Genomic DNA, 22601 nt, shown 5'->3' on the forward strand with positions numbered 1-22601 from the left:
TTTTCTGATGGATTTTGATGTGATTCGTTCGATTTTGAGCATCATTTCCGTCGGAAATAACCAGATTTTGAGATGACCCCCCCCCCCATCCCCCTGAAATAATGAGGGATCTTTGGGGAATCGGGGGTTATAGGGAGGGGGGGAAACACAGAAAATGGTCATTTCCGACTGAAATGAAGCTGAAAATCGAATGAATCATACCAAAATCCATCGGAAAAACCTAGGTTTCATGGGTAAAGTACAAAGCTCAAACTTATCCTAACCTAACCGAACCTAACCTAAAACCTAACCTAACCTAACCTAATCCAACCTAACCTAACCTAATCCAACCCAACCAAGCCCAAACTGAAAGTAACCAACTATTCAAACATCTTACCTTATTCGTCTCTCTCTCTCTCTCTCTCTCTGATTTGTAGCTTTTATAAAATTATTCTAAAAATATTCCATTCCATTCTAAATTATGCTAGAATGATTCAATCTGTACATGGATGGGGTAATAAAATAGGTACAAGGTAGGGTAGTGGATGTTGGAGTGGCCCTGGTGAGAGAGGATAGTGTTTGGAAACTCCCTGTACTGTTGTTTGCAGATGATACTGTGTTGTTGAGTGAAGACGAAGGGGAGCTGCAAGGCTTGGTGGATGAGTTTGAGAGAGTGTGTAAGAAACGGAACCTAAAGGTGAATGTAGGGAAGAGTAAAGTGATGGTCTTTGAGAGAGGTGAAGTCAGTGAATGTACAGCGAGGTTGGATGGTGAGGAATTGGAAAATGTGAGTACGTTTAAGTATTTGGGTAGTGTGATGAGTAAGGATGGAGGTTTGGAGGGTGAAGTGCTTGAAAGGGTACAGCAGGGAAGAAAGGTTGCTGGTTCCTTGAAAGCAGTGATAGAAACAGGGAAGTGAGCATGGAAGTAAAAAAGTTACTACATGACAGTATTGTGATACCAACTCTAACGTACGGAAGTGAAGCTTGGACATTGTTGGAAGGACACAAGTCAAGAGTGAGAGCAGTGGCAATGAGTTATTTAAGAGGAGCCTGTGGAGTCACGTGGAGAGACAGGCTGACGAATGAGGATATAAAGGAACGTTGTGGTGTGGATGTGGATGTGATAGGAAGCGTTGTGAGGAACACACTGAGGTGGTTTGGCCATGTGGAGAGGATGGAGGGTGAAAGACTGACAAAGAGAGTGTATGTGAGTGAGGTGGAGGGTGGAAGAGGGAGGGGGAGACCGAGGATGAGATGGAGGGATGGGGTGGAGAGGTATATGAGAGAGGGGGGTGTGAGTTGGGAGCAGGGCAGTGAAATGGCGGGGGACAGGGCGACTTGGAGGCGATTTGTTTGTGGCCACCCCAAACGGGATTGAGGCGTCGGGCAGTAGGTAGGTAGGTAGGATTCTAAAACTTCTAATATGCTAAAAAAATATTCCTGACTCGAAAATTTGATCAAAATTATGCTAAAAGAATAAAATTATGCTAGATATGGTAACACTGGTAGAGGGGCCACGGGAAAGGGACAGAGGGTGGCGTGAGTTTACCGCGCTACAATTGGAAGCTGCGGGAATTTCATTTTTTTTTTTTTTTTTTTTTTTTCTGTATATTCAAGGATATTTTTGTTGAACTTATTAATGCTAAGAAAATCCGCGAGAGGGCAAAACCGTAGACAAAAAATCCGCAAAAAATGCGGGATTACTGTATCTCCATTTTGTTTTCCCGGTTACCATATCCTTACAAACTTTCGAAACAAGGGCGGCACCTGTTGTTATATCAAATCCCAATATGCAGTTGATACTATTTTAAACTTCACTTCATCCAGTTTTGATTACTCATTATATAAATTAAATTGCCAAAACATTACCAAATATATCTGTGTAGTTTATCGTTCCCCCAATGCTTCTTCGGAACCCAGTGTATTTGATTCCATATCCACTCAGTTGAGTAACCTTGACCTTGCCCTTGGCAATGAAATTACCATTTTGGGTGATTTTAACATACACAATGTTGAATGGTTATTGCATTCTGCCCGGACTGACGATGCTGGTCTAGAATGCGAGCTGTTTGCGGAATCGTTTAATCTCACCCAGTTGGTAAAGCAACCAACCAGAATACCTGATAATCCTGACCATAATGCCCATCTCTTGGATTTATTCTTGACAAATAATCCAGATCAATACAGGATAGAGGTACTGTCACCACTTGGATCCTCTGACCACAATCTCGTCAAAGCCTCATTAGTTAACCCTCCTACACCTCCCCATTCTGAACCTGTCAGGGTGACCCGATGGCACTTTGACAGGGCAGACTGGGATGGATTTAGAAATTATCTTGCTGATGTTCCATGGCAGTCTTTCTTCTCTAGTGATCCCAATACTACCCAGTCCCACATTTGTGACTTAATACTAGCTGGTATGGATTTATTCATACCAAGTCAACAGTTCACTAAAAGATCAAACTCTCCAAAATGGTTTGATGGCAATTGTGCCAGAGCAACAGCCCAAAAGTCATTAGCATATAACTCTTACTTAAAATCAAAAACATCTGAATCACTCTCCCAATTTAAAATTGCTAGAAATCATGCAAAAGCTGTATTAAATCTATCTAAATCAAACTTTCTTCAAAAGCAAACATCAAAACTACTTAACAACCCTAATGACAATAGAATATTCTGGTCAGCTCGTAATTCTTTCAATAATAACTTTAACAAGTCATCTTCCATTCCCCCACTAAAATCTTCAGATGGCATTATTACAAATGACCCACGTGGGAAAGCAGATATCTTTGCTAGTACCTTTGCAAGAAACTCTACCATAGATGATACCAGAAGTCATCTTCCATTCCCCCGCTAAAATCTTCAGATGGCATTATTACAAATGACCCACGTGGGAAAGCAGATATCTTTGCTAGTACCTTTGCAAGAAACTCTACCATAGATGATACCAGCCAGAATGTCTCAGTACTGGAACTTGATTCTCCCGAAATTGCCCCACTTAAAATACAGACAAGATTCGTAAAATCCATCCTAGACAATTTACTTACCAACAAAGCTCCAGGCCCAGATGGAATTCCTCCAATTGTTTTGAGAAAGTGTTCCCCTGAACTTGCCTCTGTCCTAGCCAAATTATTCAGACTATGCATACGTACTTCTTTACTCCCAAATTCATGGAAAGAAGCCAATATCCACCCAGTTCCGAAGAAAGGAAGTTCGTCTGACCCCTCCAATTACAGACCAATAGCTGTCACATCTTCTCTTGGTAAGGTATTTGAAACTCTAATTAATAAGCATATTGTTAAACATCTTTAATCCAACAACTTAATTAGTGATAGACAATACGGTTTTTGCCACGAAAGATCCACCATTGACATACTCAATCTCTTAACTCATACCATCCATCAATCAATTGATCTTTTTGGAGAAACTCATGCAGTAGCTCTTGATATCTCTAAAGCTTTCGACAGAGTATGGCACCGTTCCCTGCTGTCCAAACTCCTTTGCTATGGACTAATGTCTTTTGTTCCTTTGATTTCTTCTTATGTTAGTGACAGGAAAATAAGAGTAAAGGTAGATGATGTATATTCGAATTTCCACTCAATTAACGCCGGCGTGCCGCAGGGATCAGTTCTGGCGCCAACCCTATTTCTGGTTCATATTAATGATCTCTTATCTGTCACTCACAATCCCGTTCACTCATATGCAGATGACTCAACACTACATAGTTCATTCACACTCAGACATCCATTTACAAAGTCTAATATCTCTACCTGTCAACTCAGTACAGCCATCTCCATAAATCAAGATCTAGCTACAAGATCTAGCTACAATCAGTGAATGGGGACAAAACAACCTTGTCTCTTTTAATGCTAGTAAAACTAAATATATACAGTTTACTAATAGACAGATACTGTATTACCAGATTCGTACATTACCTTCAGTGCTACTAATATTCCCATCTCCAATAGTATTGAAATTCTTGGTATCTCACTTAACAGTGCCCTCAACTGGACCTCTCATGTCAGATCACTTGCTAAGGCCGCCTCAAAGAAACTTGGATTATTGTACAGAGTCCGTAACCTCTTCACTGATGAGCAGTTAGCTATAATTTATAAGAGTCATGTGCGCTCTCAGCTTGAATATTGCTCACCCTTGTGGAATGGTTGTGGAGAGGTTGCATTGAGACAACTGGACAAAATTCAGAATAAAGCTGTTAGAATCATTAACAACCCCGCCATTACATATAAACTACCTCCCGTGCAAGTAAGAAGGAATGTTGCCTCCCTTGCATTATTTTACAGATATTTTTTTGGCAAGTGCTCAGACGAGGTTGCGTCCATGGTGCCGCCTCTCCATGCCTTCCCTCATGCTACACGGGCATCTGGTAGCGCTCATGACTGGAATGTCACTCAACCATATTGCAGAACTTCTGCCTATCAGAATTCTTTCATTCCCCGAACTGCATCTCTCAGGAACTCGCTTCCCCAGAGTTGTTTTCCTCCAAATTTCAACCCACAACTGTTCAAGTCTAACTGTTACAGATATTTTATGAACAGAGGACACCAGTAATCAGGTGTATGGATTATTTTTTTTTTCCCCATTTGTTTTTCCTTCCTCTGTTCTGTTATTTAAAAAAAAAAAAAAAAAAAATCGTACATCCTGAGAGATTGAAGGGATTTGGAACTTTTCCTGTGTGCTAAGGAGTGGCCAATGTCAATGCTGTTATTTCCAGCCCCAGTGACTGCTAGCATTGTTATGACTTAACATTTGCTTTACAACTTTGTGAATGTGGGCATATGTGTGTATTTGTACCTAAAGGTACCTTTATAGGAATGAGTCAGGCTCATACTGTCCCTGTTTTGAACTATTTTTATCGTAAATATCCTCAAATTTATAAAGTTTTGGCACACACTATTTCATTTGATAATGCATTCCACTGATTACTTGCTTTGTTTGGGAATCTTAATTAACTCAGGTCTACACTGATTAGTTACCCTGTTTGGGAATCTTAATTAACATATGTCTTTATCACCTCTCTTTTTATGCAGTTTTTGCAGTGTCTTCTAGCTGTTGCTTCCCCATAGGTTATATACTCATGTATATTTTCTCTTTTTCCTCTGATGCATTTATGTAGCATAATCATGTCTCTTCATTCCTTCTCTCTTGTAACGTTGGTTGATTAAATTTTTCTAGTCGTTCTTCATAGCCTAGACTGGAAGGTTGGTATAATGAATGATGTGATTATCTTTCTCAGCATGTCTGCATCTATATATGTGAATGCTACTCTCATATTTGCAAGCAGTGTGCACATGTTTCGTACCTTCTCATTTATATGGTCAGCTGGAGATAGTCTGTTATTGATAATCACTCATAGGTGGTTCTTCATTCCTGCTATGTGTAGGGTTGAACTTCCAAGCTTATAATCTCCCCCCCCCCCTTCCCCCCCCAAACTTGGTTACATGGCATATATCCACACTGAATTCCATTTGCCATCTGTTGCGCCATTCATGAAGCTTATTTAATTCTTCTGGTAGCTCCCTGCAAGAGTCTCTGTTTGTAATTCTTCTTTGTATTTTTGCATCATCAGCAAACATTTAGATAACTTCCATTTCCATTGTTGCTGTCAGTGTCTAAAACATAATTGGTGCCAGCACTGTGCCCTGTGGGACTCCACTAGTCACTTCTCTCCATGATAAGTAATTTCCCCTTAGTGCTGTTCTCATTTCCCATTTTCTGAGCAAATCTTGCATTCAACAGTATACCTTGGATTCCTCCTTGTTGGTACAGTTTCCATAAAAGTCATTGGTGTGGTGCTGTGTCAAATGCCATCCTTCTGTTCTCTGGTATGTTTCTGCAACTCTGTCATAGTAGCTTAATAGATTAGTAACACATGATTTTCCCTTTGTAAAACCAAACTGTCTTTCTGTTGTTTCTCCAGGTGATTTACCCAAACTTTTCTTACCATCTTTTCTAATTTCTCTCTCTCTCTCTCTTTTAATGTGAAGATGAAGGAACAAAAGGCCAGGAGCCCGCAAACCATTCCTTCCAAGAAAAAAGCAAAAACAATACAAAAGAGAGTCAAATTTGGGATCCATTCATTTTGAGATGCCTGGACACACTGCATTTGAAAGGCGGGAGATCATAGGCAGTAGGAAATACAAAGGGAGAGAGTTCCAGAGCTAACCCGTTGCATAAATTATGGACTGGGAGTAACAGTTAACTCATGCATTAGAGAGTTTGACAGAAAAGGGATGAGAGTTTGTTGCTAGACAGGTGCTACGCGCCAGTCGTAGAGGTGAAGGGATGCAAGCAGACAGTTCAGAGGAGCAGTGACCATTGAAGTAGCAATAGAAAAGAGATAAAGATGCATCAGTGCAGTGAAGAGACAGAGGTTGAAGGGAGCCAGTAAGAGGAGGAGAGTTAATGAGATGAAAAGTCTTTGTTTTCACCATGTTGAGAAAAGCTATATGTGGGGAGCCTTCCCACACATGAGACTTGTACTCTACACAGGCAAATAAATCCCATGTGTAAAGTCAATGACTGTGCAGGGGCAAAGAAAGTACGGAGTCGGCTTAGCACACCTACTGTCTTGGAAGCAGATTTTGCAAGAGATGTAATATGATCTTTCCAAGATAAGTCCCGAGAGAATGAAATGCCAAGAATGTTTAAAGATGATGCAGGATTAAGCTGGATATTATTAAACATTAGTGGGTACTCCTGTGGAAGATTTTGTCAGGTTGATAGGTGTAAGAACTGAGGCTTTGATGCATTAAAAACAAGATGTGTTTGTGTCCGACTTTGGGCTTAGGCTTCACGGCCTGTAGTCCTCCAACCATGCACCTCCACATGTCACCATTTACCTGACATACAGTTATATTCCTTATTTTATGTATAAGTTTCTAACATGAACCTTTCCTTAAACACTTGACGCTTATCCCAAGGTGTAAGGAGATAGACTGGTATGTTGGGACGCTCGCCTTAAACTCTCTTAATGTTGAACAACCTTCTGGTGACTACACTAAATAACAAGGCGTATGGTTTCTTGTAGCCCAGGAAACCATATACTACTGTGGGTGTTAACCACATAATAAAATGCAGGATGATAGGCACTTCAAATGGATGTGGACCATAAGGATTTACTGTATATCCAAGGGTTGTTTGGAATATCTCATAATGCCACTCAGGGATGAGCAACTGGTCACCATTGCCTTAAATTTTTTCATAGGTTTCTTTTGGTGTAGTGAAGGACTGGATGATTGATAGAATGTTATACAAAAATGCATCAGCGTAAAACTTGAATAAGTTTTGCTAATAAAGGGAAGGGGGGACTTGTTAGTCTGAATCGTAGTTAGTGATAAACCATAATTGCTTTTGTGATTGCCAGGGTTGAACTTGAGGCCCCCCCCCCTTTTTATATATATATATATATATATATATAAATAGCTCATAGCCCAACAGCTGTTACTGTGAAATAACTTTTAGTGAAAGAGTATACAAGGGATGTTTACAAGAATATATAATGTAAAATTTTAATCAGGAGGTGAATGTGGGAAAGGGGTCTGGATGAATGGATGATGACAGTGTGTGGGAAAGAGGTCTTGGTGGATAATATTGTATGGGAAATAGGTGTGGATGAACGGATGATGTTAGATTGTGGGAAAGAGGTCTGAATGGATGATACTGTATGGGAAAGAGATGTAGGTGGTGATGATGATGATGTCTTTCTTGCAGGGCTTCCAGTACAAAATGCGAGCTGTGTATGCCCATTTCCCCATCAATTGTGTCATCTCAAACAACAACAAGACAGTTGAAATCCGTAACTTCCTTGGCGAGAAGTACATTCGTAAGGTTGACATGGCACCAGGTGTAACTATTTCTGCCTCAACCAAACAGAAGGATGAGTTTGTCATTGAGGGCAACAATGTTGAGGCAGTCTCTCAAACTGGTAAGTCATTTTGTAGTTTATAAAAGAATTTTTTAATAATCTTCATCTGTCTTTCTTTTCTTCATTCTTTCCTCTTCCTTCTGCCTACGGGTGACATTACGCTCCCTCTTCTGTCTTTCTTTCCTTCATTCTTTCCACTTCCTTCTGCCAGTGGGTGACTACACTGAGTGACAAGCCTAATGGTTTCCTGTGCACCAGAAAACTGTTTAGTACGCTGGGTGGTAACCATATAACCAAATTTTGGCGACTGGTGGTTTAGTGGGTAAGTACAGTGCTCCAATCGGTTTGAGCTGGTGAAGGTTTATGTCCAAGGGACGGTTGGAGTTTATTGCTCACATAATGCCACTCAGGGATGAGTGAGGCTGGTCACTCTCATCTTAAATGTCAGGACCAACTTGCCTAGCCCTTGAGCTCCTATGCTCTTCATGGAGCAACGTAGGATTGGATGATGGATGGATGGATCGAGAACAAATGGTCTTCAAAAATTTACGCTACAGTACTGTCAACCCCCAATATTCATGGGTTTGCATATTTGTCGATTTATCTGGGAAATTATTTCAAGATCTTTCTTGCTTTCCCCACAGAATCAGCCGTTCCTACTGGTTCTTCAGTTATTTGTTATTATTATTTTTATTTATTTTTTTTCAATTATTTTTTTCCTGTTTTCTGTGAAAAATACTCCTAAACAGTTAAACTGTGCATTTACCCTGTATAGTTATGTGCTGTTCAGCACACGGCAAAGTTGTTGTCATCATCGCGTGGTGAGAACAGCACGCTGTACCCAAAAGGGCTTATGTATCGTCCAGTACTGTCTTTTTAGGAAGTATTCATGGGCCATAAAATGTGAAGGTGGATGGAATAGTTGGTGAGTGGGATGTGCCTGCTGAAATAGATGAGAATGGCAGTGCATTAGTGGACATTTGTGCCGGGAGGGGGTTGGTGATAGCCAATACCCTCTTCAAGCACAACATGATCCACGGGTATACATGGCGAGTGATGAGAAGGGTGGGTGGTGAACTGAATGAAAGGAGAGCAATCATTGATTATGTGTGTGTGGATGAAAGGATGTGAAGATGTGTAATGGATGTAAGAGCTTATAGAGGTTGGGGGAGTGGACTTTCTGACCACTATATGGTGGTGACCAGAATCAAGATCCAAGTAAGATGGAGAAATAGAAGAAGGGAAGGACGGGAAGAAGGAGTAGTTGCAAGGAGAGTGGAAAGGTTACAAGAGGATGAGAAAAAGGCAGAATATAAGAGAGAAGTGGAGGAATGATTGGGTAAAAATGAATTGGAGCAGGTGGGGGACGCGGAAGGTGTGAGCAAGATATTCACAGAAAAAATATGTGCAGTATGTGATATGGTGTGTGGGGTGAAGAGAAGACAGATGGGGGTGCAAGGAACAGCATGAGGGAATGAAGAGGTGAGACAGGCTGTGGCACAAAAGAAGAAAGCATACAATGAATGGATGAGAAATAGGGGCGTGGAAGAAGTTGAGAGGCGGAAGAGAGAGTTACATGTAGAAAGGAAGAGAGAGGTGAAAAGATTAATAAGAGAGTAAGAAGAGAGTGGATGAGGAATTTGAGTGTATAGTGGAGGGACTGTAAGAAAATGTTCTGGAGTGAGGTGAAGAGAGTAAGACAGGATGGTAGTGAAGTTAGTAGGGGAGTGGAAGATAAAAATGGTAGATTACTAGTGGAGAAGGGAGAAAAAGTGAGCAGATGGAGAGAACACTTTAAGGAATTGTTGAACATAGAGAACGGAAGTCATGCAAGTATAAGTGGCTGGGGAATGGCTGGGAGAAGGAGGGAGGTGAGAAGAGAGGAAGAAATCAGTTGGATAGAAGTTGTGGAAGCAATGAAGAAAGTCAAATTGGGGAAAGCCCCAGGAATTCATGGAGTGTGTGGTGAAATACTGAAGTATGGGGGAGAGATATACCGGTCGCGTTAGCCAGTTTCTCTTGTGCCCCGCCCCCTTGGCCATGCCCACTCACCCTTCGGCCCGAGTAGGAGTTCTGAGCCAATCTTTGCCGTGCCAATGTAGGGTAAACATGTCAGGCTCTCTCGCTAATCGAAGCAACAAAACTTTTACTTAACCCCTTAAACGCGGTTGTGTACAGTCGTTCCCCCCCCGAGTGGCAGGGTTGTATCGCGGTCTGAGTACCTGTAGGAAAATATTAGCCAAAAATCAGAGATTACCGTATTTCGCGGCATATAAGACGCACTTTTTTGTCTCAAAGTTACCTTAAAATATCCCCATGCGTCCTGCACGTTAGACTAAGGCAGGTTAGTTAGGCTTCACTGAGAAGAAACTCGTATAAAGATGATGATCTCAATGCTTAGCAACCACAGGTGTTTTCTACAGTATGCAGACTTGATTTTATTTTTAAAAATAATATTCACTAGTGTGTATATGCAGCAGATTTAAGAAACACCCGAGATCAGAAACACATAAAACTTTCGCGGGTTTGTTTACAGCTCAACTGGCTAACATCGTGAAGATATTTAGCGGTTTAGCAATTTAACAGTTTAGCATCCGCACTATTCCAGCAAGCTAACGTACATGATCACTGGTGAACTGTCTGCTAACCTTCTGAAAGGCAATCATGACCACTTTGCTTGCCATCCATTCACTAACGAGCAAAGCAATCATACTGGAGAGATGCTGGCTAGTGAAACTGCCGTCATCAAAACAGACTTTCGTCACGTATGGAAATACAGTAACCCTAATTAGGTCAGTTACTTTTGTGACATTTTGTGAGTGTATATATGCAGCAGATATTAAAACACGCAAGTTAAAAAACACAAAGCATTCACGGTTTGTTTTCAGCTCAACTGGCCAATACCGTCAAGGGGTTTAGCGGTTTAGCAACTTAGCAGTTTAGTGTCTAGCGTACACCCTACTCTAGCAAGCTAATGTGCTCACTGGTGAACTGTCTGCTAACCTTCTGAAAGGCAATCATGACCACTTTGCTTGCCATCCATTCACTAACTAGCAAAGCAGTCATGCTGGAGAGATGCTGGCTAGTGAAACTGCCAAGTCATCAAAACAGACTTTCGTCACGTATGGAAATTCAGTAACCCTAATTAGGTCAGTTACTTTTGTGATATTTTGTGAGTGTATATATGCAGCAGATATTAAAACATGCAAGTTCAAGAACACAAAGCATTCACGGGATTGTTTTCAGCTCAACTGGCCAATACCGTCAAGGGGTTTAGTGGTTTAGCAACTTAGCAGTTTAGTGTCTAGCGTACACCCTACTCTAGCAAGCTAACGAAGTTACAGCTTCACTTTTTCAGCTAAGTGAAGTACTTTAGCAATGTCTATGCAACTCAGGGCACACCCAGTTACAGTATTTTGTTATGAAAATAGGATAAAATTCACTGAGTAGCATAACTGATGCAATATCTGAAATAGCAGTGCCTGACGGGCATTCATATCAGCGTCCGCCATTTCTGCTGTATTCTTAGCAGACGAAGCGATCAGAATGATTGACAACATTCACTCTCTGCATCTGTGCTGCCTAAGCAAAGCTCTCATGATCGGCAATGGGAATCATTTAGGCCGTAACGTCCAAATTTGTTAGGTTAGGTTAGGTTGTAAAATCGTTTGCCATTTTGGACATTACGGCCGAAACGACCAGAATCCTAAGGTGTAGGTGAGAGTTTGGTGTGGGTGTAGTTAAGGAAGTAGAAGTGGGAAGTCAGGCTAGGGAACTGATAATCCGCTTATTATAATCCCTTCAGCCCAGCAATGTATTTTATAGGGTAGTTATTCATGCTCGCCATATGATTTTATTCAGTTCAGGAAACATGTACTGAGGAGGTTAATGTGGGCTGTATCAAATGCTCCAAGTCTGAATATCGCCTGTGCTCAGTTAAAACGATTGCCAAGTTAAAATCGTATGAAGTGTGGTATAAGCAATTCAATGGATGGTACTGAGGACCATTTACTGTATGAAAGTGACAGTGAAACAGTGATGATGACTGAGGTGATGACTTCCAGTGATGCTTCAGGACTCGGGGGAAGTAGTGATGAATTCTCAGGATTTGAAGACGAGTGAAATTTTCACCATGTCAGTAATATGAAGTGAATATAGGTTTTAGGTGATCATGACAGATGCAACCATGGAAAATTTAGGATCAGTGGTGCTGTACACCTTTAGTCTTGCACTGACGATGTTTGGATGAATAAATTGTTTGAGATGTTTCATGTCCTTAAGTGATGATATTTATATTGAACAACCAAATACATTTTGATGTTTTTGGCATATAATAAAGCCACTGGGTACTCCAAAACGGACTGATGTAAATGTTTCAGAGGTGAGCGAATGTTGCATGTGGTGTGTACATGTGTGCGTGTGTGTGTGTGTACCTTAGCGGCTAGGAGGCAGCAGTGTTAAGACCAAAAATGGATGTTTTCACAGTACTCGAATGTTTTGAGATGGATGTCTGTTTTTAGCAAATTCTGGTAAGAGAAATATGCATTTTTAATTGTTGATGCTGCAAGGAAAACAGCTGACAGTAAGGGAGTGATACTGGGAGAAGAGGGTTGAGCCAGTTGTCTAGCGCTTGGGATGCAGCAGTGTTGCTAAGAGATAGTTTCACCATTCTCGACATGTTTTGAGATGAATGTCTGTTTTTAGTAAATTGTGATCAGTGAAGAACGTATTTTTAACTGTTGATGCTGCAAGGGAAACATTGCTGACAGTGAGGAAGTGATACTGAGAGGAAGGGGTAGAGACTGCTGTCTAGCGACTGGGAGGCAGCAGTGTTACTAAGGTGTAACAATGGATGTTTTCACCATAGTATGTTTTGAAATGAATGTTTATAGTAAATTATGATCAGTGAAGCATACATTTTTAATTGTTGATGCTGCAAGGCAAACATAGCTGACAGTGAAGGAGTGATACTGAGAGAAGAGAGTAAAAACAGCTGTCTATCCTGTTCCCAAGCAGCCTTGCTATATTGAACTTTGGTTGTAAAACATTGTAATTTGTGTATTTACAAGTGCTACCTTTTTATATTATTTGTGGAGGTAATTACAGGTTAGTTAGAGTGCATGATTAATGATGGTAGTCGTCTGATATTGTGCTCGAGTCAAGGCAATGTGAGGAAATTCCGTAACAGGTGTGGAATATGACGGGGTTCTTTTAGGATAAATGAACTGATGTGAACATTCATTGTATTTTATGTTTTCGTCAGTGAATGAAAGAATAGAGTTTATTTGACTTCATTTGTGGTTTTAAATTCATAAAATATTAAAAACAGTGTTTAGATCAGTATACTGATACATTTTTATCAACAAAGTTGAGATGGCCTCGTGGTTTGAAGTCACGTTTTGTTAACATGGGGTTTTGTTTTCTCTTTTCCTGTATCATTCTTTGTACATAAAAGAAGAAACTAAAGGATGATGAGCAGTACTGAATAGATTCTGAAAGGTGAGTGTTGTATCTAAGTGATAGTGGCTCATATCAGTCACGTTTTGTCAAGAAAGGGCATTGTTTTCTTTTCCTGTACCATTCTTTGTATTTAAAAAAGAAACCAAAGGCTGATGATCAGTAATGAATAGATTCTGAAAGGTGAGTGTGTATCTGTGTGGTAATGGCTCTTATCAAGAAACCTTACTGCAGTCTTGGTTGGGGCAAACTTTTTTTTCACAGAACTGCCCTGCCAGAATTAGGGTGCGTCTTTCACAATGCTGCGTCTTACATGCCGCGAAATACGGTAACCCTAGAACATTATACTTGGTATGGCAGATAGTACTTACATTCAGCTTTCTCCAGAGACAGGTGTTGAGCCTTCGTGGACTACCCAAGGACTTGTGGAGACTTGCAAAGTTGGGTAACCAAATCTTCACTTTCACACCTCCAGCAACCCGGTTTCCCCTCTACCACAGCCTCATTCTGTCACAGTAAACTTTATACTACAACGTAAAGGTAGTTAGGAATCCGTATTTGTACAGTAAGCACTGAAAATACGGCTAAAATCAAGGGAGCGTACGGCCGACTTGCACTGTGCCGGCGGTCTTCCCGTCACTTAAACATTTCCATTTTCACAGCTAAAAACATGTATACTACATTATTTTCAATCATATTAATTCCCAAAAGATCACCACAGCGTGCTTTTTATTCTGCCTTATGCCTGCCACTTTATTCTCGTTCCTGTCGGCTGCTTGCACTGACTGGGAAGAGCTAGAACTCGCCATAATGTCACTTTGAAAGCCTGCAGTAAACTGACGCTAAACAGGGGCAAACCGTGAGAAAAAAAGCTAGTGTTACAACTGGGGAAACAAGCGTTTCCTAGTAGCATAAACTGCTTGTGAGAGGAGAGCGCAGATTTACAGTTCTGAGCGCTCAGAGCGCTGCCATGTATCACAGCCAGGCTGGCCGGGCCGTGGTGGGGGGGGGACAGGGGGAAAATGCGATACTTGGCAACAACTGAGGTCAGTAGTACAAAGGTAAAGTATGCTAGTTGTAGCTAGAGGGTGGTGGTACTGATAGACAATACCAGCTGGAGCCTGCTTGCCCGCGGTTATTCAAAATTTACTAGAATCGCAAACGCGACGATCCGCCATTATGTCCTTTTCGCCGAGCGTCGCAAACGCGACGATCCACGTTTAAGGGGTTAACTGCAATGATACCTTTGCCATTTAACTAGGAAATGTTTTGTAGTGAAGGATGTTGGAAAAAAGTACCAAGGAACGTCATCGGCCTGAAAGGTTTGTAAAGTAACAAAAGTTTCCTCTATGAAAATAAAAAGGTACACATTCTACAAAGAACTTAGTGTTTTGACGTTTTTCCTTGCGTATGGTATCCACACACATACACACAAAACCCTTTTCCCTCCATAAGATTTCGCTGACTTCACGTGTATAGATTGAGATTTCTCATTTCGAAGCGAAGCCAGTGACATTTCGTTTTCCTACTTCTACATTCAAACCTCTGATATTAAGGAAATAAATGGGGAAAATTACAATATGGTTATGATACTGTGGTAACTTACCAGCCATGACAAATAGGTGACGTAATATATTTAACAGTAATAGCTGCACAGCTGCGATGTGTTATTGCCAAGCTCCGAACTTTCTTGGTGGCAAAACTCAGCTGCAGTTGCGGGAGGAGGCAGGTTGGTTCTTTTCAAACTGATTTTGATTCAGTTAGCAAATTTTAGTGCTTCCTTTGTCATAAAGAAATGAATTCAAAGTAAAAGTAAATAATAAGATACTATTTCGTGGTAAAGCTCATTATTCTTTCAGTAAGAAGAATAATTATCTCAGCCAATCAGCAACGAATTGAGCTGGAAGAGGGCGGGGCACAAGAGAAACTGGCCAACGCGACTGGTTTAGTAGTAGAATGGATGTGGAAGATGTGCAGATTGCCCTGGGAGGAAGGTAGTGTCCCGGAGGATCGGAAGTCAGGTATAATTATTCCCTTGTACAAAGGAGAAGGGGAAAAAGAAGTGTGTGGTAATCATACAGGCATTTGTCTTCTTAGTGTAATAGGAAAAGTGTATGGTAAGATCCTTATTGACAGAGTTAGGGAAATAACAGAGGAATTAGTTGGAGAAGAACAAGGAGGCTTTAGGAAGGGAAGAGATTGTGTAGATCAAATATTCATTCTTAGATCTTTAATGGAAAAGTTTTTAGAGAAGAAAAGAAGTTGTATGCGGCCTTCATGGATTTGGAGAAAGCATGTGACAGGGTGGATAGACAAGGATTGTGGAAAGTATTAATTATACATGGAGTAGATGGAAAGTTGCTGAATGCTGTGAAGAGTATGTATGATGGTGCCAAGGCTGCAGTGTGTGTGAATGGTGAACTGAGTGAATTTTTCTCTTTGAAGGTTGGGTTGAAACAGGGATGTGTCATGTCTCCATGGTTGTTCAGTCTGTACATGGATGGGGTAATAAAAGAGATACAAGGTAGGGCAGTGGATGTTTGAGTGACCCTAGTGAGAGAGGGTAGTGTTTGGAAACTCCCTGTACTGTTGTTTGCAGATACTGTGTTGTTAAGTGGAGATGAAGGGGAGCTGCAAGGCTTGGTGGATGAGATTGGGTGTGTGTGTAAGAAACGGAATCTAAAGGTGACTGTAGGTAAGGGATGGTCTTTGAGAGAGGTGGGTTGCTGGTTCCTTGAAAGCAGTGATAAGAAACAGGGAAGTGAGCATGGAAGTGAAAAAGTTACTACATGACGGTATTGTGATGCCAACTCTAACGTATGGAAGTGAAGCTTGGACATTGTTGGAAGGACACAAGTTAAGAGTGAGAGCAGTGGAAATGAGTTATTTAAGAGGAGCCTGTGGAGTCACATGGAGAGACGGGCTGACATGTGAGGATATAAAGGAGCGTTGTGGTGTGGATGTGGATGTGATAGGAAGCGTTAGGAGGAACACTAAGGTGGTTTGGCCATGTGGAGAGGGTGGAGAGTGAGAGACTGATGAGGAGAGTGTATGTGAAGAGGGGGAGGCCAAGGATGAGATGGAGGGATGGAGTGGAGAGGTATATGAGAGAGGGGGGTGCAAGTTGGGAGCAGGGCAGTGAAATGGCGGGGGACAGGGCGACGTGGAGGCAATTTGTTTGTGGCCACCTCATACGGGATTAAGGCGTCTGGCAATAGATAGATAGAAAATGCATTTACAGGTGTTATAGTGGGTTTGTAGGTAACAGGAATGACTAAAACATTGAAATCAGTGACCTCTCTGGTAGGTTTGGGCTATTCGTGGAATTCACCATTCACAAGGTGGTGGTGGCATAGCCCATGTGAATTGCAGGACCTGACTGTGTTGTCTATTTTTAGAAATCTCATTATTTGAATTTGTGGATGGAGTTTTAAGTTCCTCATTGCAATATTATAAAGGAGAGTTAAATATGCAAAGAAATTGGAAACTACAGTAGAGTGGCACAGGAATGGAATGTGAACTGCAGGCAAGCAGCTGCCCCTGTTGGGCCATCCCGTGCAGTAAACCAATGTTTCCAAACAACTGACAGCACCTTTTCACATCAAGATGAGGAATTGGTGTAGAGGTTTGGTTCCTGAGTCTGATTGAACTGACCCATCAACAAAGGCAAGCCACTGCCTCTGCTGGGCCATCACTGGCAGTGAACTGACATTCCCAAGCGGCTGACAGTGCCTTGCTACAGCAGTGCACAGTAGTCAGTGTGAAGGTTTGGTTCCTAAGTAGATGCCGCATTTGCTTCTTCACTCAGTTAACAGGGACTTTACAGAAGGCTCCATGTCACCCCATTATTTGGCTATATGATTACCACCCAGCATTGTAAGTGGCTTGTCACTCAGTATGGAGCCACCTGAAGTGGAAACAATAGTGAAAATAAATAGTGACAGAAAGGCTGAGAGAAACAGGAAGAGAGGAGTACAGACACAGAAAAGGAATGATAAACATGAATGAAGAAGTAGGCAGCACCATATCAAGTGAGTAGATGATAGGTGTCTCTACCTTCCACCAAGTGAACCTTTGGTTTGATGTGAAGATGAAAAGTCAAGAGGGAAAACAGTGGAAATCAGATTTAAGAATGTGTTTGGAGTGCATAGAATAAGAAAGAATGTGAATTATGATATATGTTTTTTAGTTGACTACCTAGCAGGTAGTGAAGAGCATCTATCTATCTATTGCCGGACACCTCAATCCCGTTTGGGGTGGCCACAAACAAATCGCCTCCAAGTCGCCCTGTCCCCTGCCATTTCACTGCCCTGCTCCCAACTCACACCCCCCTCTCTTATATACCTCTCCACCCCATCCCTCCATCTCATCCTCGGCCTCCCCCTCCCTCTTCCCCCCTCCACCTCACTCATATACACTCTCTTCGTCAGTCTTTCACCCTCCATCCTCTCCACATGGCCAAACCACCTCAGTGTGTTCCTCATAACGCTCCCTATCACATCCACATCAACACCACAACGTTCCTTTATATCCTCATTCGTCAGCCTATCTCTCCATGTGACTCCACAGGCTCCTCTTAAATAACTCATTTCCACTGCTCTCATTCTTGACTTGTGTCCTTCCAACAACGTCCAAGCTTCACTTCCGTACGTTAGAGTTGGTATCACAATACTGTCATGTAGTAACTTTTTCACTTCCATGCTCGCTTCCCTGTTTCTTATCACTGCTTTCAAAGAACCAGCAACCTTTCTTCCCTGCTGTACCCTTTCAACCACTTCACCCTCCAAACCTCCATCCTTACTCATCACACTACCCAAGTACTTAAACGTACTCACATTTTCCAGTTCCTCACCATCCAACCTCGCTGTACATTCACTGACTTCACCTCTCTCAAAGACCATCACTTTATTCTTCCCTACATTCACCTTCAGATTCCGTTTCTTACACACACTCCCAAACTCATCCACCAAGCCTTGCAGCTCCCCTTCGTCTTCACTCAAGAACACAGTATCATCTGCAAACAACAGTACAGGGAGTTTCCAAACACTATCCTCTCTCACCAGGGCCACTCCAACATCCACTACCCTACCTTGTACCTCTTTTATTACCCCATCCATGTACAGATTGAACAGCCATGGAGACATGACACATTCCTGTTTCAACCCAACTTTCAAAGAGAAAAATTCACTTAGTTCACCATCCACACGCACTGCAGCCTTCGCACCATCGTACATACTCTTCACAGCATTCAACAACTTCCCATCTACTCCATATATTCTTAACACTTTCCACAATCCTTGTCTATCCACCCTGTCATATGCTTTCTCCAAATCCATGAAAGCCGCATACAACTTCTTTCCCTTCTCTAGAAACTTTTCCACTAAAGATCTAAGAATGAATATCTATTGAGAATAATACCAGAAAAGTGCAGATGATAAGGTCTTTGATATAGAGCAAGGATTCCAAGGACTTAAATGATGAGTGATTTGTGTGTCTGGCTCATTTGGCTGGGATGCCTGCTGTTGATTAGTCTCCATCTGGATTTCTCTTTTGTTGCTTTATGTAACCTGTTTCACACACTCTTAGGTGGAAATAGGACATAAAATACCTTGTGTGAAGTGAAGTGACTTGATTTCATTATCAAAGAAATTGTGCTCATATGAACCACAGCTCTTATGAAAGCAGTTGTGTGGGATATGCTGCTTGATGTATTTGAAAATGTGGTGCTTTTTTACTCCAGGTAGGAGAATTGGGGTGGGCAAGTCAAGGAGGGGGTTAACTTTTTAGCCTAGGCTTGTCAACCAGAGGGGAATTTGGATAGCTGTGTATTGACATTAAAGATAGTTTAAGCAGGAATCTTCACACAATCTAAATTTTTCTCAGGCAAGACTATTAGCCTGGCCTCAATATACTCTGGAAAATGATTGTCCTAAGGTTCTGAGAGCAAACAATAAACTGCATTTTCACTTGTACCTGCTGTACCCCATGATGCACCAACTCCATAGATGTGTCCTTATGCTTAAATGATGTCAGATGCCATGTCTTCTACTTAGTATCAGATTATTTACCATACCAAACATGATGAATGAATTGTACCCAAATTATCTAGGCAGTTACATGCAGGAAGAGGGAATAGGTTAGAGTACCCAGTTACAGTTAGCCTGGATGGGTACGAGTAGTCATCTTGTTATAACTACCTTCTAGTGGTACTGGATATGAAGTAGAAATTAATCGTTATTCAGTATATGGGCTTATAATGCATGCATACTAAGTGAGACTTGGTTGACAGAGTCAGGTATGTGTTCAGTTTGTAATATCACATTTTTTTAATCTGACGGGACTTTTCTAACATAAGTTGTTTTGTTTTGCAGCTGCAAGGATCCAGCAGAGCACCACTGTCAAGAGGAAGGATATCCGTAAATTCTTGGATGGTGTCTATGTTTCTGAAAAGGGCCATGTTGTTGAGCCACAAGAGTAATAAAATCAGCCTATGTTACTAACTATGATTTTGCTGTCCTCTGTGCAAATAAGGATGTGGAAGAGTAGTGTGTGTGCACAGTGCTGAGTTGATTTATTACTGGATGTTGTCATCATCATAATCATCCTGACCCTTTTCCCCATCATAAGATAGGATTGGATAGATCCAAAAATGTGAAGAGATGGTGCAACAGTGGAAAAAGCATCAAGAGTATGCTGAGTGAAGTGACCCATAAGCATTCATACATTATTCAAGACCTTAGAATCCTGGCTCCACTTAACAAGCCTGATTAACAATTTTTTTAGTCTTTGTAGTTGTGCTTGAAGTACACCCAGCTAACCATTCTGTCAGCTGTCAGATTTAAAAAGTGGGTACCAAATCCATGTCTGTTCTCTGGCAGGGTAAACATTATTATTAACTCTGTCATAAATGTGAAAGTATTTGTGGAACAGAACCATCTTCTTAACTCCAGGTAAAATGCTGAGTATGACCATTGTCATGTAACTTTATCAAATAAGTATTTCCTAATATTAAATAGGTAGGAGCCAGAAGTACAGTAAACCATTCAACTGTCCTTGATAATTATTCCTTCAGCCCTCTAAACTAGTTACACAAAAATTGAACTTCATATGCTTGGTATAAACAATTTTGTCAACTACCAATAAGTTTTTAAGAAGCAATATAGCCATTTTGTATTTATTAAAGTTGGGGCACAACCAGTGCATCTTAAATATAAACCCTTATTTCTACCTAAAATGGAGAAAGAAAAGCATAGAAATTTCATAACTAAAGGATGCTTAGTGAAATGGGCAGTATTTAACATACTTGCAGCCTTCTGGCTCATGTTCCATCTCGTCTTTTTTTTTTTTTTCCCCACTTTCACATACACATTACTGCACTATGTATGCCCTTTCTACCATGACCATACTAAACGTACTAGGCTGGTGATAGGTGGGGCACCCATCATCCATTCAGTTGATGTAGTACTGTACTGCCTAGTTTTTCCTTCATCTTTAGGGCCAGAGTAGCTCAGTGGTAGCACTTGCACCCCTTTGATCACAGGGTAGGTACTTTAAGCCTACAACAGAGTAGCATATTTCTAGCGAGAAATGTGGTTTCTCCAAGGATCTCTCCTTGTCCTGAAGAGCTATATTGTCCATTGTTCCTAACTCAGGGGATTCACCCATCCCCTCAAGACCTCTCCTTGAGCAGGCCTTCCATCCCGAAGACCTCTCCTGGAGTGAGCATTCCCCCAAACATCTCTTCATGAGAAAGCCTTCCTCATTAAAATGGCCACTCATAACTGCCCATTGCCTGAGAACCCCCCTCCCTCCACTCACACAGAAAAAGGATCTGTATTTCAAAGTGGCATGTAGGTTACAATACATTTGCAAGTCTGATCAGTAAAGTAGTGTAGTTAAAGCTCCCACAATACCACCTGAGATGCTGTACCAAAAAAATAATGCTATAACAACCTCATAGTTCTCATTCACACCTATGCAACATCTTTTTCTCGACTGCCCATTCTTACTCCATGTCCGTTGCTCTGCTTTTCCCTTCCTCTCATTACTACCCTGCCCCCTATTGCTTACTGATTTCCTCGTTTTCTCTCCTACATTTTCTGTTTCTAAGATTCTTATTTTTCTTTTTGCGGTGCGTATTTTGCATCTACTGTAATTTAATTGTCCATCCTTTTCTTTACTTCCTTAGTGCCACTTGTAGCCTCCCTAGGCTTGGTGTTAGTTTTTCTCACTATTCATCCATTCATTCATACCTTGCATAACCTACACAATCAGCCTCAGTAAATTGCGGTTTACCCCGATCGCCTCATCTCTTGCCTATACTTTATAAATTACCGACAAGTCATTCCTTCGTATTCTGTGACTATATGAAAACAACGTCTCCGTGTTGGTTAAAAGGCTACACAGTAGCTTCTCACTCTCCTTCAATAAATGTAAATGCAGGCCTCTAAGTTAGTTCAAATCACTATCAATAATATTCCACTTTGCTTGGCCTCCCTCATGCTCCCTCACTCCCACTACAGTATGTAGACTATATCCTCTTTATGGCTACATGACCATACCTCATTAATACACCTTAGTCAGTGTCTTTTTATGGCAACATACCAGCAATTTTCATTACACTGGGTACTAAGTACCTGCTGTGATGGTAGTGGGTGTATGCACATAAACTGCGTTGTGTGTTGTTGGAGGTAGGAGGATATCTTGTGGAAGTGACAAATTGAATGAAATGGGACTCTGTTAAACCCTGTAGATTTCGTATATTTGTAGGGGAACGCTTTTTATACGTTCCCAAGCGTACACAAACTTTGAACCTTCCACATGAGTTGAGCATTATACATACCTCCACACCACTTGCCACTAAAAGACCTGAGAACTCTTTTTATACGGTATGTTCCCTTGCATACACAAACTTTGAACCTTCCACACGAGTTGAGCATTATACATACCTCCACACCACTTGCCACTAAAAGACCTGACCATATCTATCTTACTTTTGGTATGCATTCTCCACTGGGTGAGTGGATGATACCCAAGTGCCAGATAGCAAAAATTTTATGGCAACCAATGTCTACCTTATTTCAGGTGTCTTCCCCACTGGGTTTTTCACTACTATCCCAAGACCAAGGGCTCCATCCCTTCAGAGCTACATTAGCGTTCGAGTAAAATTAACATAATGTTTATCTGTCCATCTAGCCGTCTCGAGTATCGTATGTTGCTTGTGTGACATATAGGGTTTCTAGTGTGATGCAGGCACAATATATAGCCTATTACGAATG

At 41.3% G+C, this 22601-nt stretch overlaps 1 protein-coding gene across 1 annotated transcript in view; it reads left to right on the forward strand.

Annotated features, from left to right (window-relative positions):
• The window catches only part of RpL9 (ribosomal protein L9), a 42653-nt gene extending 22830 nt beyond the window's left edge, over positions 1 to 19823 (forward strand). Inside the window, exons 4-5 of the mRNA XM_080286147.1 lie at positions 7713 to 7926; positions 19695 to 19823. Coding sequence (XP_080142273.1) covers positions 7713 to 7926; positions 19695 to 19801 — 321 coding nt within the window. The 3' untranslated portion in view covers positions 19802 to 19823. The remainder of the gene's footprint in view (positions 1 to 7712; positions 7927 to 19694) is intronic.
• Positions 19824 to 22601: the final 2778 nt, after the last annotated feature.

This window comes from Coenobita brevimanus, chromosome 110 (genome assembly GCF_032717465.1).
Source record: "Coenobita brevimanus isolate Jiangsu-jjx chromosome 110, ASM3271746v2, whole genome shotgun sequence".
Classification (NCBI taxonomy): Eukaryota; Metazoa; Arthropoda; class Malacostraca; order Decapoda; family Coenobitidae; genus Coenobita; species Coenobita brevimanus.